Here is a 25,518-nt window from a genome sequence, read left to right as displayed (position 1 = left end):
GATTTCCTTCTTTTGCGGTTAGGAAACCATATTTGGACGAGTTGACGGAGACGGAAGAATTATGATGATAATTTTCCTTTACGCATATGCGCGTGTACATGTACATCATAATACACGGGTCTTCTCTTTTGTTCATTTTCGTCTTTTCCGTTTAACTCTTTATTCTATTCCTCTTTCAAGAGGGGGTCCACGGGTCCATGATGACCCCTCTCAAGAAGGGTGACAGCCCCCCTCCCCCCATCCGTATTTAAAAGAGTGCCATTTATATAAATGGGATGGATTGTAATTAGCTTTGATAAGCCTTGGTGCGTAATGTGGCAATATGTATATATATATATATATATATATATATATATATATATTCTATATGGAAATTAACTCTCCTACTGGGATTCGAACCCTTGCCTATAGGAGAGTTGATTTCCAAATGTCATAGTGACACAAACACTCATATATATGTATATATATATATATATATATATATATATATATATATATATATATATATATATATATATATATATATATATACAGTATATATATATATATATATATATATATATATATTAGTAATATTAGTAATATTAGTCTGTAATATTATTTTTAATATTGTTAATATTATTATTTAAATACTTATTTTTCCTATGCTTGAAAACAATACTGTACCCACTGAAGTCTGGAGTACACCCATGTTTTATGTGGTTGGACGTCAGGCGATACTATTCAGCTGGGAAGGGCCCCTGTCCAGGTGGATGGTTACTGGAACCCGACCGACCGGTACCGGTACTTTTTGCTCTTCCCGGAATTAATCATCTTTGTCTTTCGATCACCCGGAAGCAGATGGAGAACTCGCGCGGGGGGTGGGGAGGGGGGGGGTTGTGAACTGCTCTTAAAAAGTCATATTGACTGTTATCGTCGGACATCTGGTTTGAATTAAGCGATATGAAGTTAAACGAGTTGGTTTGGTCACATGCACTGGAGTGGAAATGGTTTCCATAATTTATATATATATATATATATATATATATATATATATATATATATATATATATAAATATATGTTTTTTTTCGGAAACGTCTCTGTCTCGCATTCGCTTGTTGGGGGTTCGAATCCCGCATTCCTCCCGATTCCCGCCAACGGCTGTTACCTGCGCCAGCAGTCCCCAAAGCTACTCAGCGCCTCTAAACGTAGGCTTTTTACCTTTCAGGTTTCATAACTGTTCGTGTGAAAGTAGAAACCTGAAATTTTATGGTTTGCCATGTAGGTAATGTCATGTAGTAACCATCCACGTTGATTATTTTGATTAGTTTTTTATTATTATTATTATTATTAATTAGATTGATATTGATTTATCTTTGTTAATTTGTTTATTCATATTTATTTGGTTAATTGTGATTTGTTTTATTTTATATTTTATTTTTTTTATTTTGTTTTTATTTATTTTTATTTTCATTTTTTATTCTCATTTTTATTTATTTATCTTTTATTTTTATTTTTTTGTGGGGTGGGGGGGGGAAGCTCCACCCGGAAGCTCCATGTTGGTCGATGTCATCGTGGACGCATTTCGTATCTCATTTGTTTCGTTCTCGGGGCAAAGCTGTGGCACTGTGTCGGAGAAAGAAAAATAAATTCTTAGCAAATCCCCCACCCCCGTACATCTCATTCTCTCTTTCTCAATCTTTTTCATTCTCTCATTTTTTTTATTCATTTTCTCATTCCTTTACATTCTCTCAATCTCATCCTCTCCCTCTCTCTCTCTCTCTCTCTCTCTCTCTCTCTCTCTCTCTCTCTCTCTCTCTCTCTCTCTCTCTCTCTCTCTCTCTCTCTCTCTCTCTCTCTCTCTCTCTCTCTCTCTTTCTCTCCCTCTCTCCCTCTCTCTCCCGGTTCTTCATTATACGTTCCATGTTGCATGATTTATTTTAACGCGTGTCAAAGCGTAGGACAGGCCACTGATTCATGAATATGAGGAAGTCACTTGTTGGTTAAGAATTCTTTGTTGGACGACGCAGTATGAGTGACCTGAGGTCGATTTATATACAGTTCAGTTAAACTTAAGCTTAGTTTGAGAGCATAAAATCCAGTAACCACGGGAAGAACGGTCGCGGTGTTTCCTTTTGGGAGACTCTGTGACAGTAGATTTTGAAAATCCCGAATGCCGTAGGCTCCTTTTGAAGTGTATTACCGATATGTGTTTTCTATGTCAATATTGGTGTTTTCGTTTTTTGTTTTTTTTGTTTAGAACTTTATATTGACGCGCAGTCCTGCCTCTGCCTTCATTTATGTCTGCATTGGCATATATGTCTGCCTGGCTGCAGGAAGGCGAATTTATCCCCCCTCCCCCCCTTCAACAGGTGGAACTATAGGAGGTAGGGAAGAGCGAAAGTAGAAGCCTTGGTGGACCAGTCACCAGACAAGAGGCGACTAGGAAGGTGGCCGCTCGGCGTGTGTTGAACCAGGAACCCACTTCTTCCTGCCTTGTTGCTGCAGCTAACAAGGGAAGGGAGGAGGGGAGATGTGGGATGATGAACCGGGAAGTCCAAGAGTCTTTTGTGTGTTTGCGCAAGGTCAGCTCAGGGGAGCCGGCGGGCGGGCGGATGGGGGGGTGGGGATGGAGGGGGGGAGTGGCACTGGCTCGCAATGACGCTTCCTGACGGGCTGCGCGAGCGTACGGGTCTCTCTCTCTTTCTTTCTCTCTCTCTTTCTTTCTCTCTCTCTCTCTCTCTTTCTCTCTCTCTCTCTCTCTCTCTCTCTCTCTCTCTCTCTCTCTCTCTCTCTCTCTCTCTCCTCTCTCTCTCACCCTCTCTCTCTCTCTCTCTCTCTCTCTCTCTCTCTCTCTCTCTCTCTCTCTCTCTCTCTCTCTCTCTCTCTCTCTCTCTCTCTCTCTCTCTCTCTCTCTCTCTCTCTCTCTCTCTCTCTCTCTCTCTCCTCTCTCTCTCTCTCTCTCTCCTCTCTCTCTCCTCTCTCTCTCTCTCTCTCTCTCTCTCTCTCTCTCTCTCTCTCTCTCTCCTCTCTCTCTCTCTCTCTCTCTCTCTCTCTCTCCTCTCTCTCTCTCTCTCCTCTCTCTCCTCTCTCTCTCTCTCTCTCTCTCTCTCTCTCTCTCTCTCTCTCTCTCCCTCTCTCTCTCTCTCTCTCTCTCTCTCTCTCTCTCTCTCTCTCTCTCTCTCTCTCTCACAGAGCAAAAGCAAATTTGCATTGTCGTATAGCAGTCTCCCCAGCTTCCTCTTATACCAATCGACTAGGACTATCATAATAAAATATTTATGGAGGAGGAAGAATACTAGTGAGATAAGTGAATTTTTAGATACTTTTATACTTTTAAAAAGGAAAGTATTAAATTGTGAGCGTAACAAATATGAGGTCACAACAGACATTTCGGGAAATGGAATATTTGCGTCAGAATTCTTATTACAGCATGAGTAAAGCACGGTGAGGATTAAAGTTAATGAACGTATTTAAAACCATCTCGCCCTCCTTTGCTGAAGTGACAGAATTTTTTACAGGTTTTATTGTTAGCGTTTAAGGTTACTAAAGGTGTTTATAACTATATCGCCCTGCTTTGCTAAAGTGACATTTTTTTTAGAGGTTTTATTGTTAGGGTTAGGTGATTTTGGTCACGTGGGTGGGTGTCGTGACCCGTGATATAATGAGGGTGGGGAATGGAACCCCCCCCCCCCGTTTGCCGAGTTTGGGAGGCTGGATGAAGCTGTTTTGTTTGTTTTATTTATTGGTCTATTTTATATATTTATATATTTGTTTTTGAACTGTTTTCTTTATGGTAGATCCGCCGTATGTAGCCTTTGTTTATACATATGTTCAACTGTGTGTTTACTTATATGCACAAAGGATTACAAAGGAGGAGCATGCCGACATGAGGCCTTTTGGTCCATAACTAGGTCGGATGCAAAAAAATATATATAATAATGATAAATCAGTAAACAAATAGATGAAAATTATAATAATGCACACACAAAACAATTTGCGGTACTTTCCAACGCTCACACGATTCGGACACCAATACAGTTTCTTGGTGTGATTTATGGTTGGCGGATACCGTGGGGTTGCGGTTCTGTAAGACTACAGACTGATATACATGTAATTTCCCTTATGTACACATGCATGTAATATCGTAGTTTGGAAGTGTTTGGTAGTATGCCAAATGCAGTCTGATTTTCTCTCCATATCAAGGTTTGGTTTTTGTATAAAGTGATACGAGTTTTTATCCAGGAACTAGTGTGTGTGTGTGTGTGTGTGTGTGTGTGTGTGTGTGTGCGTGTGTGTGTGCGCGCGCGTGTACACAGGTCTGCTTGTCGTCTTCTTTTTAAGTCAGAATTAAAATCGACAAAAAGGAAGAGGAGATTGTTTTGTGCAATTTTATTGCAGTTACGTTAGGGCTTGGAAGTAAATGTTGTGTTTTTCGAAGCTTCTTGGCAGTCCTGCAGGAAGTCGTCGCATGTAGATTCCCTTGATCCCTAGAGGATCCTACGGCATCCTGTAGAGCAGCATTTCCCAAACTGGGGAAAAATCTAGGATGGTATCTCATGCCAGAGAGAGAGAGAGAGAGAGAGAGAGAGAGAGAGAGAGAGAGAGAGAGAGAGAGAGAGAGAGAGAGAGATTGTGCCTGTTGTAGATGGGCTGTGTAGCTGAACAGGATGGTATGTACATATCTGAAATAAATTATTAAATAGTACACATGAATGGGGCAAATCTGGATGGTTGAACTGGCTTTTGGGGGAAATGACAGAAAAAAAAAAGTTTGGGAACCACTGATTTAAGAGTCTCGGTGTTCCACTCTTCCTTCCCTCCCTCCTCGTTTCTTCCTTTCCTTTCCCTTCCCTCCTCTCCCACCCTCCCTCCCTCCTCTCCCACCCTCCCTCCCTCCTTCCCTCTACTTCCTCCCCTCACTCCCTTACTCCCACCCTCCCTCCCTCTTTCTCCCTCTCCTTCCTCCCCTCCCTCTCCTTCCTCCCCTCCCTCTCCTTCCTCCCTTCCCTCTCCTTCTTCCCCTCCCACTCCCTCACTCCCACCTTCTTCGCCCCTTCCTTCCCTCTCCTTCCTCTCCTCCCTCTACTCCTTCTCTTTCCTTCCTCCCTCTCCTCCTTCCCACCCCACCCTCGCTTTCCTTCCTCCCTCTCCTTCCTCCCCTCCCTCTCCTTCTTCCCCTCCCATTCCCTCACTCCCACCTTCTTCGTCCCTTCCTCCCCTCTCCTTCCTCTCCTCCTTCCCACCCCACCCTCCATTTCCTTCCTCCCTCTCATTCCTCCCCACCCTCTCCTTCCTCCCCTCCCACTCCTTCCTTCAGATCTTGTCACTCATCTTCCAAAGTGTTGGTGTCAGTTCTTCAAAGGTCATCAGATGTTGCAGACAAAGGTACTGCGGCTGATGCATTCCACGAGGGAGACGGGCCTCGCAAGACGTTCTTTAACCCATTAAACTCCGATGACAAGATGTCTTGTCATTTGGTCAAATAAAACAAAAAATCATAAAACACCAAAATGTTTGATCAAACACCAGAAAAATATGACGTCAGTCCTCGCTTCGCTCGCGGGCGAAGCGAGGACTGACGTCATATTTTTCTGGTGTTTGATCAAACATTTTGGTGTTTTATGATTTTTTGTTTTATTTGACCAAATGACAAGACATCTTGTCATCGGAGTTTAATGGGTTGATTGTTAGAGAAGCACGGAAATGCTCTCTTGTCTTGAAGGAATCTTCCAGCTTGAATGTTTTATATTAGCTAGACTGCCGGATAGAATGTCGTATATTAAATATAAAACTTTATTGTACTGTAAATTGATATTGTTATTGTTGTTATTGTCATTTTATTATAAATTATTAAATTATATTGTAAACACTGAAAACATCGTTAATGTTGACTTTTCATTCCCAAGGGCCTTTCATACGTTAAGTGTGACATAGGATCTTCGAGGATTAAATTGTGTGATGTCAGCCAGAATAAAGTTACAAATGACCCTGGACTTTCAAGTCAAGACTTTATTTTCTCGAGCTGATTAAAATCGCTTGACGGCATATCGAACATAAACATCGAAGAGATGAGGACAGTGATGGCATTCGTAGTTGGTCGGATATGATGCCCTCTGCTGCCAAGAATTCATTCTCGTGAAGGGCATTGTCAGCGTACTCGAGTTCTTGGCATTTCTTTGGCGCACCGGGCATTTTCTCTGTCGCCAGTGCGTTTCTGTGGCGCCAACGCGTTTCCTCTGTCGCCAGAGGCAGTTTGCGTTGTGTATATTCGGGCCGTGTGTGTCAGCATTACAGTAGTGCTTGGGTCAATATCCTCTTCACAATCTAGAGGGAATCTTTGGAGATGAATAAAATACTCTGGCGGCAACCATAGGACGAGGAAAAGTGCCACCCGGGACGGAAGAAGGAATCTACGGTGGTATTCTTGAAAAATTCTTTCCCTTCCAAGGATTTATGTAAGATTTATATAAGGAAAGATTTTTTTAAAGAATACCACCGTAAGATTCTAACGGTGGTATTCTTAAAAAAAATCCCTTTCAAGAATTTATATATATATATATATATATATATTTAAAAATATATATATATAATTTTTTTTTTTTTTTTTTTTTTTTTTTTTTATAATACCACTGTTGGAGCCAGTAATAGCCCCCAATGTTGCTTGCGTGGAAAGAAGTCTTGCGACAGAGATTCCTCAAAGCTGAATAGCTATAACTATTAACGGATCACAAGCTCGGTAGAGGGCGACAATGATCAACGAGGCGACCTTGGTCAACGTTTGACCTAAGAACGAGGCGAGGAGGTGCGGACGAGAAACGATGGAAGGAAAAACGTCTTAGAGGAACGAAGGCCTAGAATCGGGGCATGTTAGGTACTAGACAGTTTGCCTAAACAGTTCATGTTTATATATCTGCAATCGCTGAGGAAGGGCTTATCTGAAACGTTAGGGAAGTAAACTCACAAGTTAATGCCGATATGTATTCTATTCTTTGTTTAAAATTTAATGCATAGTTTCAATTTGCCGTTAGATGCCTTCCTCTTCTTCCAAATGGCAAAGACGTTTCGGGACAATCTTGTTACGTCGCCAGGTTTCGTCTATGGGTGTTTCCAAACTCATGGCCCACGGGATGGTCTTATTAGGCCCGCGAGGTGACGAAATTTTTCCAGTTTTATTTGCTGTAATTGCTACAGTTTAGGAAAACACCTGTTAAAACGAGACATTACAACGTTCACCATTTCTATATTGGTATTTGCTAATTTACAACAACGTAGTTACTAAATCTTTGATTGCCCGCGGACCATAACCAAGTGAATTACACTGTACAATAAATTTCAGGATTAAGAAGAAAACATAGTTCTCATGGGCGTTTTATTATGAAGTTCAGTGTGCTGAATTCAAATTTGATAACAAAAATTTCATGCCACGTCACAATTTTTTGTAAATCGCTGTTTTAATAATTATGCAATTAATAGAGATTTCCAAGGTTCCATAAATGTATTTTGCTCCCAAAGTCAGATTAAATGTCTTCATTGTATTTATTTAATTAATATATAATGAATCGGCATGTTTGTTAGCTTTATATGATGTATTAACCTACAATCTATTATTTACTTCTTCTTTTATAAGACGTCACAGGCGTGTCACGCTTCAGGTTCCAACAGAAGTCAGCCAGCATAGCAGGGCTCCATTTTCCCTTGTACCTGTTTTCCATTGACGCTATATCTTGATGGAACCTCTCTCCATGTTCATCACTCACATCTGCTGCATTCTCTGGGAAGAAGGACAGATGAGAATGAAGAAAGTGTATCTTCAGTGACATATTGCATCCGAGATCTTGGTAGCATTTGATTAGCCTCTCCACTTTACGCTCTCGCTGGGACTCTTGGTGCTTTCCCAGAAGCCCTTTGCATACATCTTTGAATGCATGCCAGGCCGCTAGCTCAGGTTCATCCATTGTCGCCTCAAAGTCCTCTTTAATCTTGGCATCACTAATTTTAGGGAAGATCCCTTTGAGATACTGGAAACATGGCTTGTTATGTTGCAGTGCTTTGGTAAATTGCTTCATTAGGCCTAGTTTTATATGCAGTGGTGGCAAAATGATTTTCTCCTTCTTAACTAGTGGCTCATGAATTACATTATGGCATCCAAGCGTCATAGATTCCCGAGATGGCCATTCTGAGCGTATATAATGTTCTGATCTGGCCCTACTGTCCCACTTGCAAAGAAAGCACATAAATTTGGTGTATCCAGTTTGTAGCCCATTAAGTATGGCTACTACTTTCAAGTCTGCACAAATTAACCACTCATGCTCTATGTAACTTATGCGGTCTAGAATAAAAGCAAGGTTCTCATATGTCTCTCTTAAAATGACTGAGTAAACAACTGGAACTGAAGGCATGGTGTTCCCAATGTGCAACAGAACTGCTTTTATGCTGTAAAGGGATCCATCTATGAATAGCCTCCACTCATTGGGTTCATAGGACAGCTCAAGGGCACTGAATAGGCCTCTGATATCATTACAATAAGTCAAGTTGTTTTCCAAAGTGAAGAAATCCTGTAGATTTGCAGAACGCTTCCTAAATACTGTAATTCGAGCTTCTTCATCCAACAGGTGCCATTGTTGCAAACGTGAGGCCAGGAGTTCACTCTCTTGCTTAGTAAGTGTTAGATCACGAACTAGATCATTGAGTTCTGGTTGGGTGATGAGGTGTGGTTTCTTATCAGATTCAAGTTGTGTCGTATACGTTGCATCTTGAGATTCTGAATCGTCTGAGTTGCTCGTGTCATCGCTTGGTAGTTCAGAGGGCGGCTGTGGTACAGGAATATCACTTGAATGTAGAACTGGGCGAATAGCAGACTGAAGATCTGGATACACGATAGATTTCTTGCCTTTTCTGTTGCGACCTGCAGGAAAATAAAATAAAATCAGACTAAAAATGGATACTATTGGTTGTGATCACGTGCAAAAATAGTGGAAGTGCAACTTATTATGTATTTCGATCTTTTTTATTGATACATCTCTTGAAAATATATATAAAAACAGTAAAAAATAAACACTGAACACCCACCTTTAATATCCGTTAAGCAGAAGTAGCAATCTGTTGAGTGGTCCTTTGGCTCCCTCCAGACCATTGGTACGCCAAACATGAGGCCAGTCCCTTTGCCTTTCACCCAGGCAGAAAGGGAACTTGTACACCTGACACAGTTTATGTGAGGTGCCCAGCTTTTGTCCTGGTCACCCACTTTACATCCAAAGTACAGCTCATAAAGTTTCTTTATATGTTGAGTCAACTGTCTCTTGTATTGCCTTAATGTAACTGATCCACATATATAACAAAACTTGTCTGGCGAATTCTTGCATTCTCTAGGGATCTTAACTCTGTATCCTGTTAAGAAAAAAAAACACATAGCTATGTGAAAAATTATATAAATGGTAAAAGCAACAAAAAATACCGTTCAGATAGACATTGCGGGCACTGCTATTTACGAAGAACTGGAGGATCACAGAAAGAAACGGATGTTATATTCGTGATCTACGCAAAAAATAACTCTAGAAAAGGATAGTCTCATTTCCGTTTTTTTTTTTTTCATTGGATTTGAGTTTGACACTCCTGATCTGGTAATTCTGACGTGAATGGCAGCTGAGATATGTGGGTCAGGTTAGGACAGGCCACATGCAGCGTTTAATAGGTGGCTACGTCCTTGGGGTGAGGTTGGGGATTTATTGACCTGACATGTCCCATAGTGTGGACTTGTGTTGCGGTTCGATGAAGGAATAGATTTTAGATTATTCGCCATTTGTCTTCATCGTAGGTTGTGTTTTTGGTTATGTAGAATGGTTCTAGAAAAAAAAAATCGTCAATGTCTTGTTCTCTCATGATGTCTAGGGCAGTGGTTCCCAAACTTTTTTCTGTCATTTCCCCCTTGCACCCAGTTCAACCATCCAGATTTCCCCCTTTCATGTGTATGAGGGAAAGAGTAGTTAAAACACACTGTGACTATTTACTATTTTATTTTTCAAATGTACATATATACTGATAAACAGGCATTCTCTCTCTCTCTCTCTCTCTCAGACATGAGAAAATTCATCTGAGATTTTTTTTAGTTCGTAGGTAGTATAATTATTTCCCCCCTGGTAGCTTCAAATTTCCCCCCAGGGGGAAATTTCCCCCAGTTTGGGAACCCCTGGTCTAGGGAGTTTACCCAAGTTGTGTCGGTTCTTGATGGCTCCATTCTCCAGGTGACATGTAAGGCGCCTCGATGAAGACATGACCCTTGTTATTTCATTATGAGGGTGAGGTCCACATTATCACAGATATGCTTGTATGGGACGTGGTCCTCCAGGAGGGACACTGTGGCTTTAAGGAATCCGGACAGGAAATCCTCCCCCTCCCCCCTCCCCCCCACAAAAAAAGGGGGGGGAACGCCCTCGGACGGTTTCGGGGCGGGCCCGTTGCGAAGTTCAGTTCAGTTCAAGAGTATATTCAACAAAAGAAAAAAATTATACTTACATGTTATTTGTTTCTAATTGTTGTTGTTGATGAGAATTTTGTGTTCCACAGGTCAGTACAAGCGGCTTTGTCCGTGTACGTGATGGTCCGGAAACATCTCTACCCATTTGGAGACGTTAAAGATAGTTTGAAGAAAGATTACAGCAAATTGGAACTATGTTAGTGAAAGACTTCTTGCTTCCTAGAAAATATTTTACCCACTTTCAAACAAATTCTCGAAACTTAGTCTGCTGTGAAAGTGTAGCACTTAATTTTCATTTTCCTTGGGGAAAGAATTCAGTCACTAAGGGCATTCCTTGGGTTTCCTTTCTGACCCATTGTTCTCGTAGAACATAGGATGTATCATCTTCATGGTGGATAGGGCGGTTCTGCACTGGTAAGACAGGGCTTTTTTTTTATTCAAGTACATGCTAGCTGTACTTGTTTAATGAAGAGATACTTGAGAGGATGACTTGTAATATTTTCCGTATTCTAAGCATCCCTTGAAGCGGACCGCAACCCAAGGCGGTTTGTGTTTAGTTTTGGCATTGATGCTTCCTGAACTATCAGTCCGGGATGTGGACGAAGACGTTAGAAAAAAAATAATGACGATGATAAAAATAATAATGATAATGATAATAATAATGATAATAATAATACAATGAATAAACAAGTGAAAAAGATGTTCATCAGGGATTGTGCATATTTCATGTTTGTGTGTATGTTTGTGTGTATGTATTGTGCATATTTCATGTTTGTGTGTATGTTGAGGTGCTCAGATGAGAGGGAGGGTGTGGAGTGTATTTAGGGATGAAATGGGTGGGAGTGTTTTTATGCCTTTCCCTTTTTGGCTACCTCCCTTGTAAGGGGGAAAAAGCCTTGGTATATGTATGTATGTATGTATGTGTATGTTGTTACATCCTCAAACGCGCAGCTGCATTGTTGTGGCCGATGGCAGTTTGATACTAATTAGTATGCAGGATGCAGCGCTGACGTGGTGGCATTATACACTGCTGCAACATGTCCATCCTGTCACGATAACGGGCCCGGGACCCGGCAGTGTACTTCAGTGGTCGTCCTCGAGAAGGAAGCGAGGCAGAAGGACAACCTTCACGTGTTACCAGCTGCAGCGGCAGCAGCGTCTTCAAGTGCCGATGCAGGAGCTTGTTGTCGGGGATTGCGTCATCAGATGATGTTTACGGAAGTGGAAAAACCCACAACAGCCCCGAGACTAAGGTCGCTTCGAGATCCTTTCGTGTCTTGTCGAAAGAGTCTCAGTCATAACTTCGGGAAGTCTTCGAAGGTTCAACCCTGTCTTCGGGAAGTCTTAGGAGAGTTTTTGAGGTCTTTTGTGAGGGCCAGTCACTCTTGTGCCCGGGGAAGACTTCGAACAGTTTTTGGGGGCATTTGTGTTTGTAAGGGCCAGTCTCACTGTTATACCCAGGGAAGTCTTCGGAGACAGGACACACGATCGAGTCTCATATTGGTCTTAACAATAAGGTTTGAGACTGTGGCTTTGACTGTAACAAGGATGTAAAACTAACAAAATGAAACAAAAACCAGTCTCATGGATAAAAGGGATATATAAAAATATGTAAAAAAGTGTAATATCAAATTGCGAAGATAAATACAATATGAATATATTAACATAACTATTAAACAATAATTGATAAGTAAATCACATGGACCAAACCTAACTTAACCTAACTCCTGACACCTAGTCTTATAGATTAATCCTATGTGAGACTGAGGTTTTGTCCACTTTGAGAATAGCAGGGTTATGTCCAGTTAGATCTTGGTGACTGAGAAACTGTCGTCACTTAAAACTTTATTCAAATTTATTTTTGTTTACCCTACAGTATATTTACGATGGTGGCGTAATCGCTTAGTTGTGGGTTCGAATCCTCCACTCCTCTCTGATTCCCAGCAGTGACAGTTCGTTACCTGCCCTAACAATCGAAGTGCGTGGGACAAAGGTGACGGCTTCGGTCGCAGCAACGGGCCTCCTGGCGTAGGGTCCACATCTTCCTGTAAATGTGATCTAACGTGAGCCCTTTGGGGTGGAAAACCGGGATATATATATATATATATATATATATATATATATATATATATATATATATATATATATATATATATATATATATATATATATATATATACATATATATATAGTTTTTATTTATATATTTATGTATTTATTTATTTATTTATTTTTTGCTGGTAACCACTAAGGAAATCGGAAGGAAACAGTAATTCCCCTTAGTGGTTACCAGCAAAATTTATGGGTCACGTGTTGTTTTAGTGATCTTTCTGTATAATATATACATTTATATATATGTATATATATATGTATATATATATATATATATATATATATGTATATATATATATATATATATATATTAACAACCACAATGCACTTTAATCCTAAGCCATCAACATCGGGAGACCCAGTGGAGGCCGGCCTCCATTGGGTCTCCCGATGTTGATGGCTTAGAATTAAAGTGCATTGTGGTTGTCAAAATGTATCTCTCATCACTGGAACCCATTCAGTGTGTATGTATATATATATATATATATATATATATATATATATATATATATATATATATATATATATATATATACACAATCTAGCAGTGATCTGTGCATGGCTGTCTCCAGTTATTCTGTACGTTATCTGTACTCGGAGATGTACCAAGAGAATGGTAGTTAGGTAACGTTAACCCCATATTCAAAAAGATGACAAAAAACATGAACTACAGGCCTATAAGCTTAACTTCAATCGTAAGAAAAAATGATGAATACTATCATCAGAGATGCTATCGAACACCATTTAGAAAGTAACTGTTTAATAAATGATAGCATGGATTCAGACGGAAATGTTCCTGCGTGAGTAACCTACTCGAATTCTACAACATGGTCATCTCAAATTATGGCAGAAGAATCAATATAGATTTAATATATCTGGACTGAGCGGAAAGTTTGATCCCGTCCCACACGAAAGATTACTTGCTAAACTAGCTTCACGAGGAATAAGTGGTAGCCTATTAAGCTGGACTAGTAATTGGTTAATCGATCATAATCAAAGAGTTGTTCTAAATAGCAAAACGTCTAGATGGAAAAATGTTACGAGTGGAGTTCATCAGGGTTCCGTTCTTGGGCCACTTCTATTCATAGTATTTATAAATGATATAGACCATGGACTGAAATATATTGTCTCCAGATTTGCTAATGATACATAACTTTGCAAAATGGCAAAATGGTCACTGAAGCCAATTGGATATTCAAGAAGATATAGATAAACCACAGCAATGGTCTGAAAAGTGGCTAATGAAATTTAACACAAGTAAATGTATGGTTATGCACAGAGGTAAAAATAACTAAATACGATTACAAATCATTTGGAAATTAGTTAACAAAAATGGATAGTGAGAAGGATCTCGGCGTAATAATCAGTGATTTTAAATCATCAAAGCAGTGTATTTCCACCTCAGATAAGTCAAATAAGATTCTAGGACTGATTGTGTTATCTTTTGATTTTAAAAATACATTTGTCGTTTGGAATATACCGTTTCCCAATGGTCACCGAATCTTATTGAAAACTTTGGCAGATTGGAAAAAATACAACGGCGAGCTACAAAACTGATTCCAAATATCAGTAATAGATCATGCGAAAATTGACTAAAGCATATGAATCTATTTTCCCTAAAAAAGCGTCGACTCGGAGGTGACTTCATACAGGTCTAAAATTCAAAAGGGAATTAACATCGAAAGTGACGAATTTTTCACACTGTGAATCGAACAAGAAATAATGGTCTCAAACTTTTAGGAAGTACTTCGTCAACTGTGTAGTAAATGAATGGAATATGAATGAAAAACTTCATGCAGAGGCGGTGCAGTGTGGTACAGTTCGAAGTTTAAGATTCATTTTGATAACCACCTAAGAAATATGCTGTAATGCCTGCCATTTTTATTTTATTTATTATTTAGTTATTATATATTTTTATTATAGAATATTGTTTATTATTTATCATATTTTATTTTTATATACTAGTTTTTTATTAGTTTATATTCCACATCCTATCTAGTTTGTTTTTGTAGTTCATGTAATATATATGTAAATACAAGTGTGTATGTGTGTGTGTGTTTATTTATTTATATATATATATATATATATATATATATATATATATATATATAATATTGGTGGGTTTCACGTCTCAGTAGATGATTTTTCTGAGGACGTTCTCGTCGGCTCTATAATGGGTGGACATGGTGTTCTTGTAGCATCAAAAGAAGCCGTTGTTGACCAGGATAAGGTTCGCCCTGTCTAGCTCTGCGTGGGTTCTTGTCCAGTCGCTGCAGTGCGTCAGGGCCCCTCTGACGTAGGAGTCGACTGGGGACCTCCGGTAGTATTGTGGGTATTCATTGTTACCGATAAGGCATAGTCCTGGGTTGGTGGGCTTAGTGTATAATCCGGTCCTGAAACCTTGAAAACTGGCATCCAGGAAAAGGAGCTACCTATTGATGCTGTTGTGTGCGTGTGTATATATATATATATATATATATATATATATATATATATATATATATATATTGTGTGTGTGTATGTGTATATATATATATGTATATATGTATAATGTGCATGTGTGTATGTGGTGTTAGGAATATGTATTTGAAGGAAAGAATTACAGTAAATTTTCTATTTCGTTTGGCATGTGGTTAATGCGACGTTTCAAGTCATTCCTAATACTGTAGTCTTGTTTATGTATACGAGGTATGTCCGAAAGATATCCAGTTTCACCTCCCCTTGTCACCACTGTCACTTAAATTTGACTTGTAATATCACTCGTCTCAAGGCCCCTTGCCTCTCGTTACGTGAGTTTCACTAATATTCAAGTTCCTCTTAAGCAGTAGGCCCAATGCCTTCTTTTTCCTGTAGTCTCACTATTTTCTAGGCCCCATGCCTATTCCTCTCGTCCTTTGGGTTAATAAAAGGGTGGTGAATTTTCTTTCGTCTTTCACTGTAATTTCACCTTCTGCTTACACTCGGGATCTCTTTCTCTCGTCTCTACATCGTCTCCTGATCCTCTCTCCACACCCTCTCTATATCTTCTCTCTATATCTTCTCTCTACACCCTCTCTATATCTTCTCTCCACACCCTCTCTGTATCTTCTCTCTCGAGATCCCGTATCCTACGCTAAGCTACCTTCGTCTGACGTCACTAATTTTTCTAAACCAATCTCCGGTGACTTCTCAAATAAATGTCACTCCTTATGGGCGTGACTTTGAATTCATGCACCAATAGTTTTTTTCCTCCTTCTCCGCCTTGCACCAATTCGGAAAGCCATTACAATGCCACTAGCAAAAATTGTTTACCTCAGCATTAGTCAAACGAAGCTAACCTGCGCTTACAAAGTTATGATTACATAATCGAATATAAAACAGTCACCACCATCGGTGTGTTTACATAGACAAAACGTCGCCCTCACATAGACATAACATCGCCCTCGAGCAGGCGTCGAGTCTGAATTATTCTAATGCCCTAGCTCATTTCCATTCGTACACTACCGGCCTCTTACATCCAGCCATTATGAATATTTGCAGAACTGGCCGTGCGATCCAAAAAGAACTTGGTAGACACTGACAGAAGACTCTATTGCGTATATCTGAGCGGCCATACCCCTATGTAACACCTCATTTACCCGCCAAAGTTTAGTAAAGTTGTGTACTGTTTGACCATCGCGTGGCGGCAAAATTGATCATGCGTCTCCTGACCCGTGAGCAAAAGGAATTTCGTGCTGAAAATAAACAGGACTTGTTTTAAGCTGCTACGAATGACCAGACCTCCTGAAACTATTAATTAATGACCGGAGATAAATCGTAGGTGTAAGGCTATGGCCCAGAAACAAACGCTGCTCGCTCAGCCATCTCTATGCGACGGTCAAAGTGTACACATCTTCATTCAACTACGTATCGAGGGTAAGTAAAGTGTCATATGGGAGTATGGCCGCTCACGGATATGTAGTAGGGTCTTCTGTCAGTGTCCGCCAAGTTGTTTTAGGATTGTAAAACCAGTTCTGCAAATATTCATAATGGCTGGATACTTTCCGGACAGTGTGTGTGTGTGTGTGTGTATATGTATATATATATATATATATATATATATATATATATATATATCTAAACAGAAATGTAGTAGCACATTTGTAAATAACACACAGGAAACCCACAGTCTGAGAAAATAAAATTCGAATAAAGAAGAATCCTATATTTCGGCTATCAACTGTAGCCCTCTTCAAGAAAGTACATAAGACAGAGTACAGAGGGGACTTATAAGCTACAGAGAAGAGAAGGGATGTGGACAGATGACCTCACTCAGGCGCGGGACAAACTGGGGTGGCGGAGGAGGGAGGGGGTGTGGAGAGGGTCAATTAGGTATGGGCAAGAAAATTCGGCTGTATTTCTTCATGTCAAAAATAAGAATCATTCTTTCGATTGGGGTAAGGCCAGATTAGTGTTCAAGTCCCACTGCGGTTTCAGGAGGAAAATAGTCGAATCAGCATTAATTGAGGAATGCCCTAATATTAATATTTCTAAAGGGCAGTGGACTCCTGACATCATTTCACGCGCGGCAGTTAGCAAGCTGGTACGGACATTACAACCCCCCTCTCCTCACCCCCTCCCTCCTCCGCCACCCCAGTTTGTCCCGCGCCTGAGTGAGGTCATCTGTCCACATCCCTTCTCTTCTCTGTAGCTTATAAGTCCCCTCTGTACTCTGTCTTATGTACTTTCCTGAAGAGGGCTACAGTTGATAGCCGAAATATAGGATTCTTCTGTGTTTTATATATATATATATGTATATATATATATATACATATATATATATATATACATATATATATATATATATATATATATATATATATATATATATATATATATATATATATATATATATATATATATATATATATAATATATATATATATATATAATATATATATATATATATATATATATATATATATATATATATATATATATATATATATATATATATATATATATATTCCATAAATAGAGGACGTACAGAATAACAGATCGCCATGCACAGGTGTCAGATGTGTCAATGGGAATTTCTGCAGGTTTCTTCGGGCCACGCCCAAGGGCTCACATTAGATAACATTTACTAGTTCTGTATAAAACTCCGAGTTGTCATCGTTATGATCACTTACTGTTTCGCCAAAATACCTGTATAAATTTGGGTTTGAGATTGTGAAGAATCCCCCTCTCCCTGTGTGTGTGTGTGTGTGTGTGTCTGATCGGGCGATGGGGGTGAGACTGTGAAGAAGTCGGGGGTTGATCCTGTTCTTCTCGTGATGATAAATTGTAACAACAGCGACCTGAAGGTTTCACTGACCTGGTTGAACATGTGGACAAGGCCTCACATATACACATGACTTGGTAGGTTAGGTTATGTCAGGTAACCCTGCCACCGAAGGGGGTAGGGGAGCAGTCTAGAGATTGAGTTCGGGCTGGATATATATATATATATATATATATATATATATATATATATATATATATATATATATATATATATATATATATATAAGCAATGGAACGTATTTGGGTGGGGGATATTTATATTTGATAAATTTTAATTTGAAATTTGGTGAAAAGAGAATTTCGCACACATCCTGCGTATGTTGCGGGGTGTTGCTGTCACTCAGCTGCACGCAGTTGTCACGTGGCAGGGAACAATCGTGATCGGTTACAGCTGCAGTCCATAGACACGCTACGCAGAAATGTACCATTGGGGGGTTCCTGGGGGGGGGGAGCTACCCCCTCTTCTCCCCCCCTCCCCCAAACAGGTTGTCATTGTGTTGGACATCCGAGCCCGCTTTGTGATCGTTCGGCCACATCCGACATTGGTACTTTTCGGGTATCATCCCATTTCGCCAAAAATACATTTTGCCAAAATTATTTTCGCCAAGCTCGTTTAGGGTTAGATTAGGTTAGCGTTAAGGTTGGGGAGTTTGGTGAAGTGGGAATTTGTCAAAAATAGTTTGGCTAAATGTGAATTTCCCCTTTATGCCAACTTATATTTTATCTAATATCATTTCGCTGGACTTTAGGTACGTCGGCTTAGCAAATGTTAATTTAAGGTGTTTGGTTAAATGGGAATCTGGCAAAACTGTTTGGAGAATTTATATTTGGCAAAATGGGAATGGTTAATCCTTTGTTCCCGGTCACCCACATCCAACTTGAGAACCTTTATTATTAGTCTTCACGAGGACTGTCCCAACCTTCGGTCCTTATTGAAAGAAACTAAGGATACAAGATGAATCTGCGTTTTGCGAATTAATCCATTCATGCTCTTTGTAATCCTTCGTAATCTTTTTCTTCTTCTTCTTCTTTTCCGATGTCATCGCTGATTCTGTACTGTAACCACCACAGCCTGGTCACTTGGCATACTGAAAAAAAGATTCCAAACATGGATCATGGTTGACAACCTGCTGGAAACTAGCATTCAGGCCCACATGACTTCCGAGCTGTGATACAAGGTATAATAAATATCCCTTATAAAGTGCTTATTGGCAATAGCCTTCTTTTATACACGACTATCGTTTCAGTTTCCTACAAACTTCATTTTTTTCTTCCGCAAAATCCGGTCTCGCTCAAGCGGGCGGTCTGTCCTTGGTAGTCCATTCCAGGCCACTCATCGGTTCTGGTACTCCTGGAACAACGATTTTGTTCATAATCCCACACAGACCGTGGAAATGGTGGAAGAAGAACTCGCATGAAGGTACAGGACACAACAACCCATGATAGTGAACATTCATCCGCTTTCTTTGGGGGGAAATGTCCGTTTAGAAGTTTCTTGTAACCTAAGGATCATGAATGTAGGACAAAACCCCTCCTAACCTAACCTAGGAGTTCTCTCTGAGTGGTTTTTGTCTGGACCTAAGGATCGTCAGCTTTCGTTGGGGGGAAATGTCCGTTTAGAAGTTGCTTGTAACCTAAGGATCATGAATGTAAGACAAATCCCCTCCGAACCTAACCTTTTTTTGTTGTTGTTGTCTGGACGTAAGGATCTTAGGTTGATGTCGAGTACTTGCAACTGCTTGCAACAACACTCACCTCCCTACTTGTGAATAATTTGCGGGTCCTGTAATGCATCGATGTTGTAGGCTGGATTGGGCTAGGAAGCCTTGTAATGACTAGTGTCTGGGAATGAGGCATGAGGGAATGCTTCAGTATTTGTGTAAATTCCTCCTTTTGTAGGCATTAGCACTCGTAGGTCTCGTAATCTTCTGCATATGTAGATATTTTGAATATATATATATGCAGGAAAAACACTGGAAGCGTGTGTTCTTGAAAATGCAAGGTTGACCACAAAGAAAAACTATTAATGCAGAGCGTTTTCGTGTATTCACATCTTCAGTACAAATAATATATATATATATATATATATATATATATATATATATATATATATATATATGAGTGGAAGGGTGGTGAGGTAAACACCAGGAAACGTTGGAGTTTTTATTTCTAACGTTTCGTACTGAAAGGACTTCATCAGAGTGTACACAAACAAATAATTGACAGCTTATATACCCACAGCTTAACCCGTTCCTCCCCGTTCGTCTTCGCTCCTCATGCACCCCCGTTCGGCATCACGAATAACCAAGCCGGTCGTCGTTACTCTCGCCAACTTTACAAATCCATCACGGTGGTTGCTACATGGATGTAAATTGATATAGGCTGCCTCAATTACTTTTCTTCTCTGTTTTGTTATACCTTTATGCAGCACCTCTGTTCTTTCCCAATCTGGTAGGTGGCCAAAGTTGTCAAGGTGGACCACTAACGAATTTGATGTTCTGTGAGCTCTGATGTCGCTTTTGTGTTCATAGGTACGTTTCTTTATCCCTCTGCTGGTTTCTCCGAAATAACTAATGGGACAGCTTTTACATGGAATTTTGTAAATCAAGCTGTTCTCTACTGCATCGGCTTTACTATTGTTCTTACTCCTCACAATCTCTCCTATCCTGGTACCAGTGCCGAACGCAATTTTTAGCCCTGCTCGGGTGAACATTGTTCCATTTCACTCGCGCGTCTTGAGTTGGGGACGGACAAAAACCCACCACTGTCACCCTCACTCTCTCCTCTTTTATCCCCTCTGCTTCTTTTACTTATTCTTAGGGCCTTCTCCCTCAACCTGTGTAAAAGACCTTCTGGATATCGTAGTTTTTTGAAAATATAAAAAATGTGATTGATCTCTTCCTCACTACAAATTCGGAAAGCTCTCAGGAAGAAACCAATGACAATTCCACTTTTAATTCTGTCGTTGTGGGCCGAGTAAAAATGTACGATGTCATCCTTGTTGGTGCTTTTCCTATCAACTGAGAACGTGGTCTTATTCCCTTTTCTCCAAATCACCGTGTCCAGGAAGGCCAATCTATTATTTTCTTCTTGCTCCATTGTGAACTGAATGTCCTGTTCTATCCCGTTTAACCTATTCAATTTTTCGTTGAGATCGGTTTCCCTCGGAGCAACGACCAGTACGTCATCTACGTAACGCATCCAAGTGGAATCCATTACGTTCACAAAATTATCCCTTTCTAACAATTCCATGTACAATGAGGCACTGCACTTAAGGGACTCCCCAGTCCTTATATATATATATATATATATATATATATATATATATATATATATATATATATATATATATATATGTATATATATACACACACACACACACACACACACACACACACACACACACACACAGTACCAAAAAGAATATAAAGAAAATAGAAAGAATCCAAAGAGCAGCTACAAAAATGGCACCTGCACTTGCAAACCTATCATACGAAGAGAGATTGGCTAAACTGGAGTTACCGACACTGGAGCAAAGAAGAGAGAGAGGTGACCTATTGACCATCTACAGAATCATGAAAGGCACAGAGGTACTCGATAGTGAGAGCTTACTTAACTGGGACAAAAGAAACACAAGAGGACATGGAAAGAAAATAAAAAAACATAGCTATAGAAGAGAACTGAAGAAAAACAGTTTTCCTCATAGAGTTTTGGACACTTGGAACAAACTGGACAATGGAATAGTATGCGCAAAAACCATTCATGAGTTTAAAAACAAACTAGACACTGCAAGATACAAAGGCGGGACATCACGAGCATAGCTCCCCTTCCCGCAAAATACAACTAGGTAAATACACACACACGAGGGAGGAAAGGCCTCCATGCGTCATTCTTGTGAGAGTTTGTTTACTAAGGACGTCATGAGGTCACGTGATAGGAAACACTTCAGGAGGCGGGGCTTAGGAATTACGTCATATAGTCCGATCCGGGTCTGAACTCGCAGGACCGACCGAGCCCTGCGTGAGGTCATGTCGATTGCCGAGGACATTTTCACCAAATATGTAACGGACACAATGTACTTAAATTATTTTTATTTATTTTTTATCCATGAATTAGATGTCTTAGTCAACAATAACAACAGCGTTAACTAAATCAGGGGACACCCGGAACTCTTTTACTCACTGAAGTTATCTTGCATGATTACTCACAGGACTTTTCATGTCTGAATAATAATCTTAAATTGTGTGGATACCAAGGAATTCGCTCCACATGGAACTACTATTCTTATAAATGGAAATAAGTCATTTGGTATGTAGATGTGTAGAGTATTTGAAATTATTGGGCACAAGAACAGCTCCCACATCGTATGTAACCTTATATATTATACAGTATGCATATGTATGTCAGCATCACCATCCAGCCTCACGTCATCGCACTCCACCAGAGCACTCGTCGATCCCCCCACAGATATGCAAGTACACATATGTATTGTTCATGGTACTTATGATGTGGCAGAGTGATTGGAATGGAGTCATTTTTTTTTTCAGGATTGCCAAGCGTGGTGGTCTGTTCGTCATATCCTCCCTTCTATGCTCCACATAAAACGGCACCAGGTATGCCCGTGTTTGTATTTTTGTCAGTATGAAAAATTCGTAGATGCACAAGGAAAAATGTTTGCGTATTTGCATTATATATATAACCCCGAAATAAATCGGCTATATAGGAAATGTAGGTTAATTTAGGTGAATAGGTTAAGGGTTACAGTAAGTCAAGTTAGGTTAGTTTATTTACTGTGTTTCTTAGTTATTTTTAATAGTTCATATCTTCATTGGTCAAATAATTTTGCGCTGCCAGGAAGAGGTAATGCCCCCCTTGGTCCACCGACGAAAATTGCCCTTTTCTAATCGACATGATCACGAAGGAGACGATACAGTTTTTTTTTTTTTTTTAAGAATTCCTCTTCATTTGTGTAACAAATATACTACCATGTGAGTAGATCAATTTAGACCTTTTATGAAACACGAGTATCATATTCTGACAAGTCGATCGTGTTATAGTGTTTATTATTTAACTGTACCTATTTATTGGTTTATTTTATTTATTATTTATATTATTATAATTTTTATTTATATATTTATTTGCCTCCGACCTATTTATGGACCAAAGGTCTCCTGTCGGCATGCTCCTTTGTAATCCTAAAGAGCAAAACTGTCATAACCTCCCTCAACTCCATGTTTTGTCCTTATCTGACTAAAATCGTGTGGGGTCGGCACTGATATAAAATAGCGCGCCTGGGGCTGTTTATATAGAGAGGGGGGAGGACGGGGACAAGGTACCAGCAAGTCCCCCCCCCCTCCTCCCCAGAACGTTCGGACCAACGTTTGGTAGCCCCCCCCCCTCCCCCTTTACTCGTGCTTCGTGGCCTAGATATCAACCCTTGCTTGGCCTCTCTGGCCCAGATGTCCTGGGCCGCAGGTCCTTTGTCTGAACGCCCCTCCGCTCACAATGTGGGATGTATAATTAAAAGTACCAGTGACCACTTGGTATTATTAATTGAAGGTTTCGTCAGCAGTAGGCAATGTTTCTATTCTTGAGGACAAGATGGCAGCAAAGAGGAACCGTAGGTAGTAAAAGTGAATAGCATATATTTACATTTAAAATAATGTGTGTGTGAGAATAAATTATTCACTACGGTGATCACGTGCTGGACCAGTGTATGGGTAATAAATGTGGCTACATACCACGCACCCATGCCCTTGCACAAGGTGGACAGTAACACAGTTGCAGTTTACGTAGATCTCCCCGGCTGTGATTGCAACGCGAGCGCGGTACCTCAGCGCAATTAGCTTGTGACGCTACCCATCACGTCATCAAGCCGTGTGTGATGATAAAGTCGCACATCCGTTTTCGAATTACGTGACTCATTCTCACGAGAGTCGTAGTATGAAACATTTTACAAAAATAAATAAATAAAATAGCGAACTCAGTCAGCGGAAGAACAGCCCATTGTTGGCACCCTCCAGCTGAATGAAATACCTCGGCCAGACGTTTATATTGAAATTAGGTACAATACAATTGTTTAGAGCGAATAGCCAATTTTGAACGTAACACCCGTAAAAGTGACTCATTTTTTTTAAACTGCCGCCACATGATTTCATTCAGTCTTGGGTCCAAACAGGAGTTTAAGTCTGGCATCACCCGCCTCTACTCTTTTCGGAGGTGAATAAAATTACATAGCGTTAGGTTGAATAAAGTACTAAAAGGTATGTTGAAGGAGCAAGTGTGATAGGAGTTATTGGGTGCGAATTTCCCAGTATTGGATGCATTGTTCCATGATGCATTATTGTGTGATTTTGCATTTGTAGGATTCATTTGTAGCCTTGGGTGTTACCAGTTATTTCCGTTTGGCACCCCGGTACCAAACTTTCGCGCGCACTCGCACACACACACACACACACGTATGTGTATGTGTGATTCACCATGGTCTTTGGACAACGTGTTGGACTCGTGATCGACAATTATTTCCCTCCCGGAAGAGTGCTCAGAGCTCGTATATGACCGATCTATGGGTAATGTCGTGACCTTACACGCACACACACCCAACTCTCCGCCCACGAGAGTTGGTGTAACAACCCGCAACGCAGCGATACTGAAATTATTTCAGCCATGGCGGGATTCGAACCAGGACCTTCTTAGTGGCAGCCGGGAACTCTACCAACTGCCCCACGAGTTGTGTGTGTGTGTGTGTATATATATATATATATATATATATATATATATATATATATATATATATATATATATAAACTCCATTTCCTACAGACTCCTTAGATTAGGACGTATGGCGAAGTAGGAAGGATTCAAACTGAACAAGCGGAGTTGTAACCTAAGCTTGCAGTGGACTTTTTACATGTGGCTGTGCACATGCATGGTCCCTGTGAGGGTGGTTTGTTGCACGCGTGGTTTTGCCATGTTTTGCATGTGCACATTAAGCAAGACTTTTGTACATGCACGTAACGTGTACACGTGTGTATGTATGCATGCATTTGTGTTAGGTAATGCCAGTCAATAACCCGTGGCCTTTGCTTCTGTGGATGTGCAAGTAGGAGTCTAGGTTTTGCGCAGTATGGAGGGAAGGGGGAGGGAGGGAGGGAGGGAGGCATGGCGTCGGGTATGTGTCACTTATGACACTCCCATACCACCCCCATTTTACCCTCTTCCTCATTCCAGTCGTCTCTTATTCCCCCGACCCCGAGGAAATCGCAAAGTCATTTATCCCACACTCGAACTCGCTGGGCCTGATGTTTCGTTCCTCCCAACCCCTGAGGAGCTTTGCACGTGAACGCCCGCCACCCCCTCACAGACGCATCGGGTCTCTCATTAGCGTCTGTGTACGGCTGCTAACAAGGTGATGCAGGTCAGTAGTTCAGCAGCTAAGTCCGTTGTGGGTCTTGCGACCATGGTCGCTGCAACTAGTGTCCGCATGGCAGCAGCAGCAACAGCGCCACCACCACTGTGCCGCACCCAACCGAGGCTGCCTTTCCCGCCAAAACCTCGCGTCCCCCCTTCCTCCCCGCTCTCCCTCCCAAGCGTCGTCTGCTGCGCGCCAAAACGACGTCAGCACCTCTACGCCGCAGACCGAGGG

General features: G+C 40.6%; 1 protein-coding gene across 1 annotated transcript in view; it reads left to right on the top strand.

Moving 5' to 3' along the window:
* The window catches only part of LOC143033661 (uncharacterized), a 106,260-nt gene extending 82,759 nt beyond the window's left edge, over nucleotides 1-23,501 (top strand). The window contains exons 3-4 of the mRNA XM_076199151.1: nucleotides 22,421-22,486; nucleotides 23,433-23,501. Of these exons, the coding sequence (XP_076055266.1) occupies nucleotides 22,421-22,486; nucleotides 23,433-23,501 (135 nt within the window). The remainder of the gene's footprint in view (nucleotides 1-22,420; nucleotides 22,487-23,432) is intronic.
* The last annotated feature ends 2,017 nt before the right edge of the window (nucleotides 23,502-25,518 follow it).

This window comes from Oratosquilla oratoria, chromosome 16 (assembly GCF_046742065.1).
Source record: "Oratosquilla oratoria isolate Oo_2021 chromosome 16, ASM4674206v1, whole genome shotgun sequence".
In the NCBI taxonomy this organism is placed as follows: Eukaryota; Metazoa; Arthropoda; class Malacostraca; order Stomatopoda; family Squillidae; genus Oratosquilla; species Oratosquilla oratoria.
The sequence above is the reverse complement of the archived record's forward strand: the minus strand, read 5'-3'. Positions and strand labels throughout refer to the sequence as shown.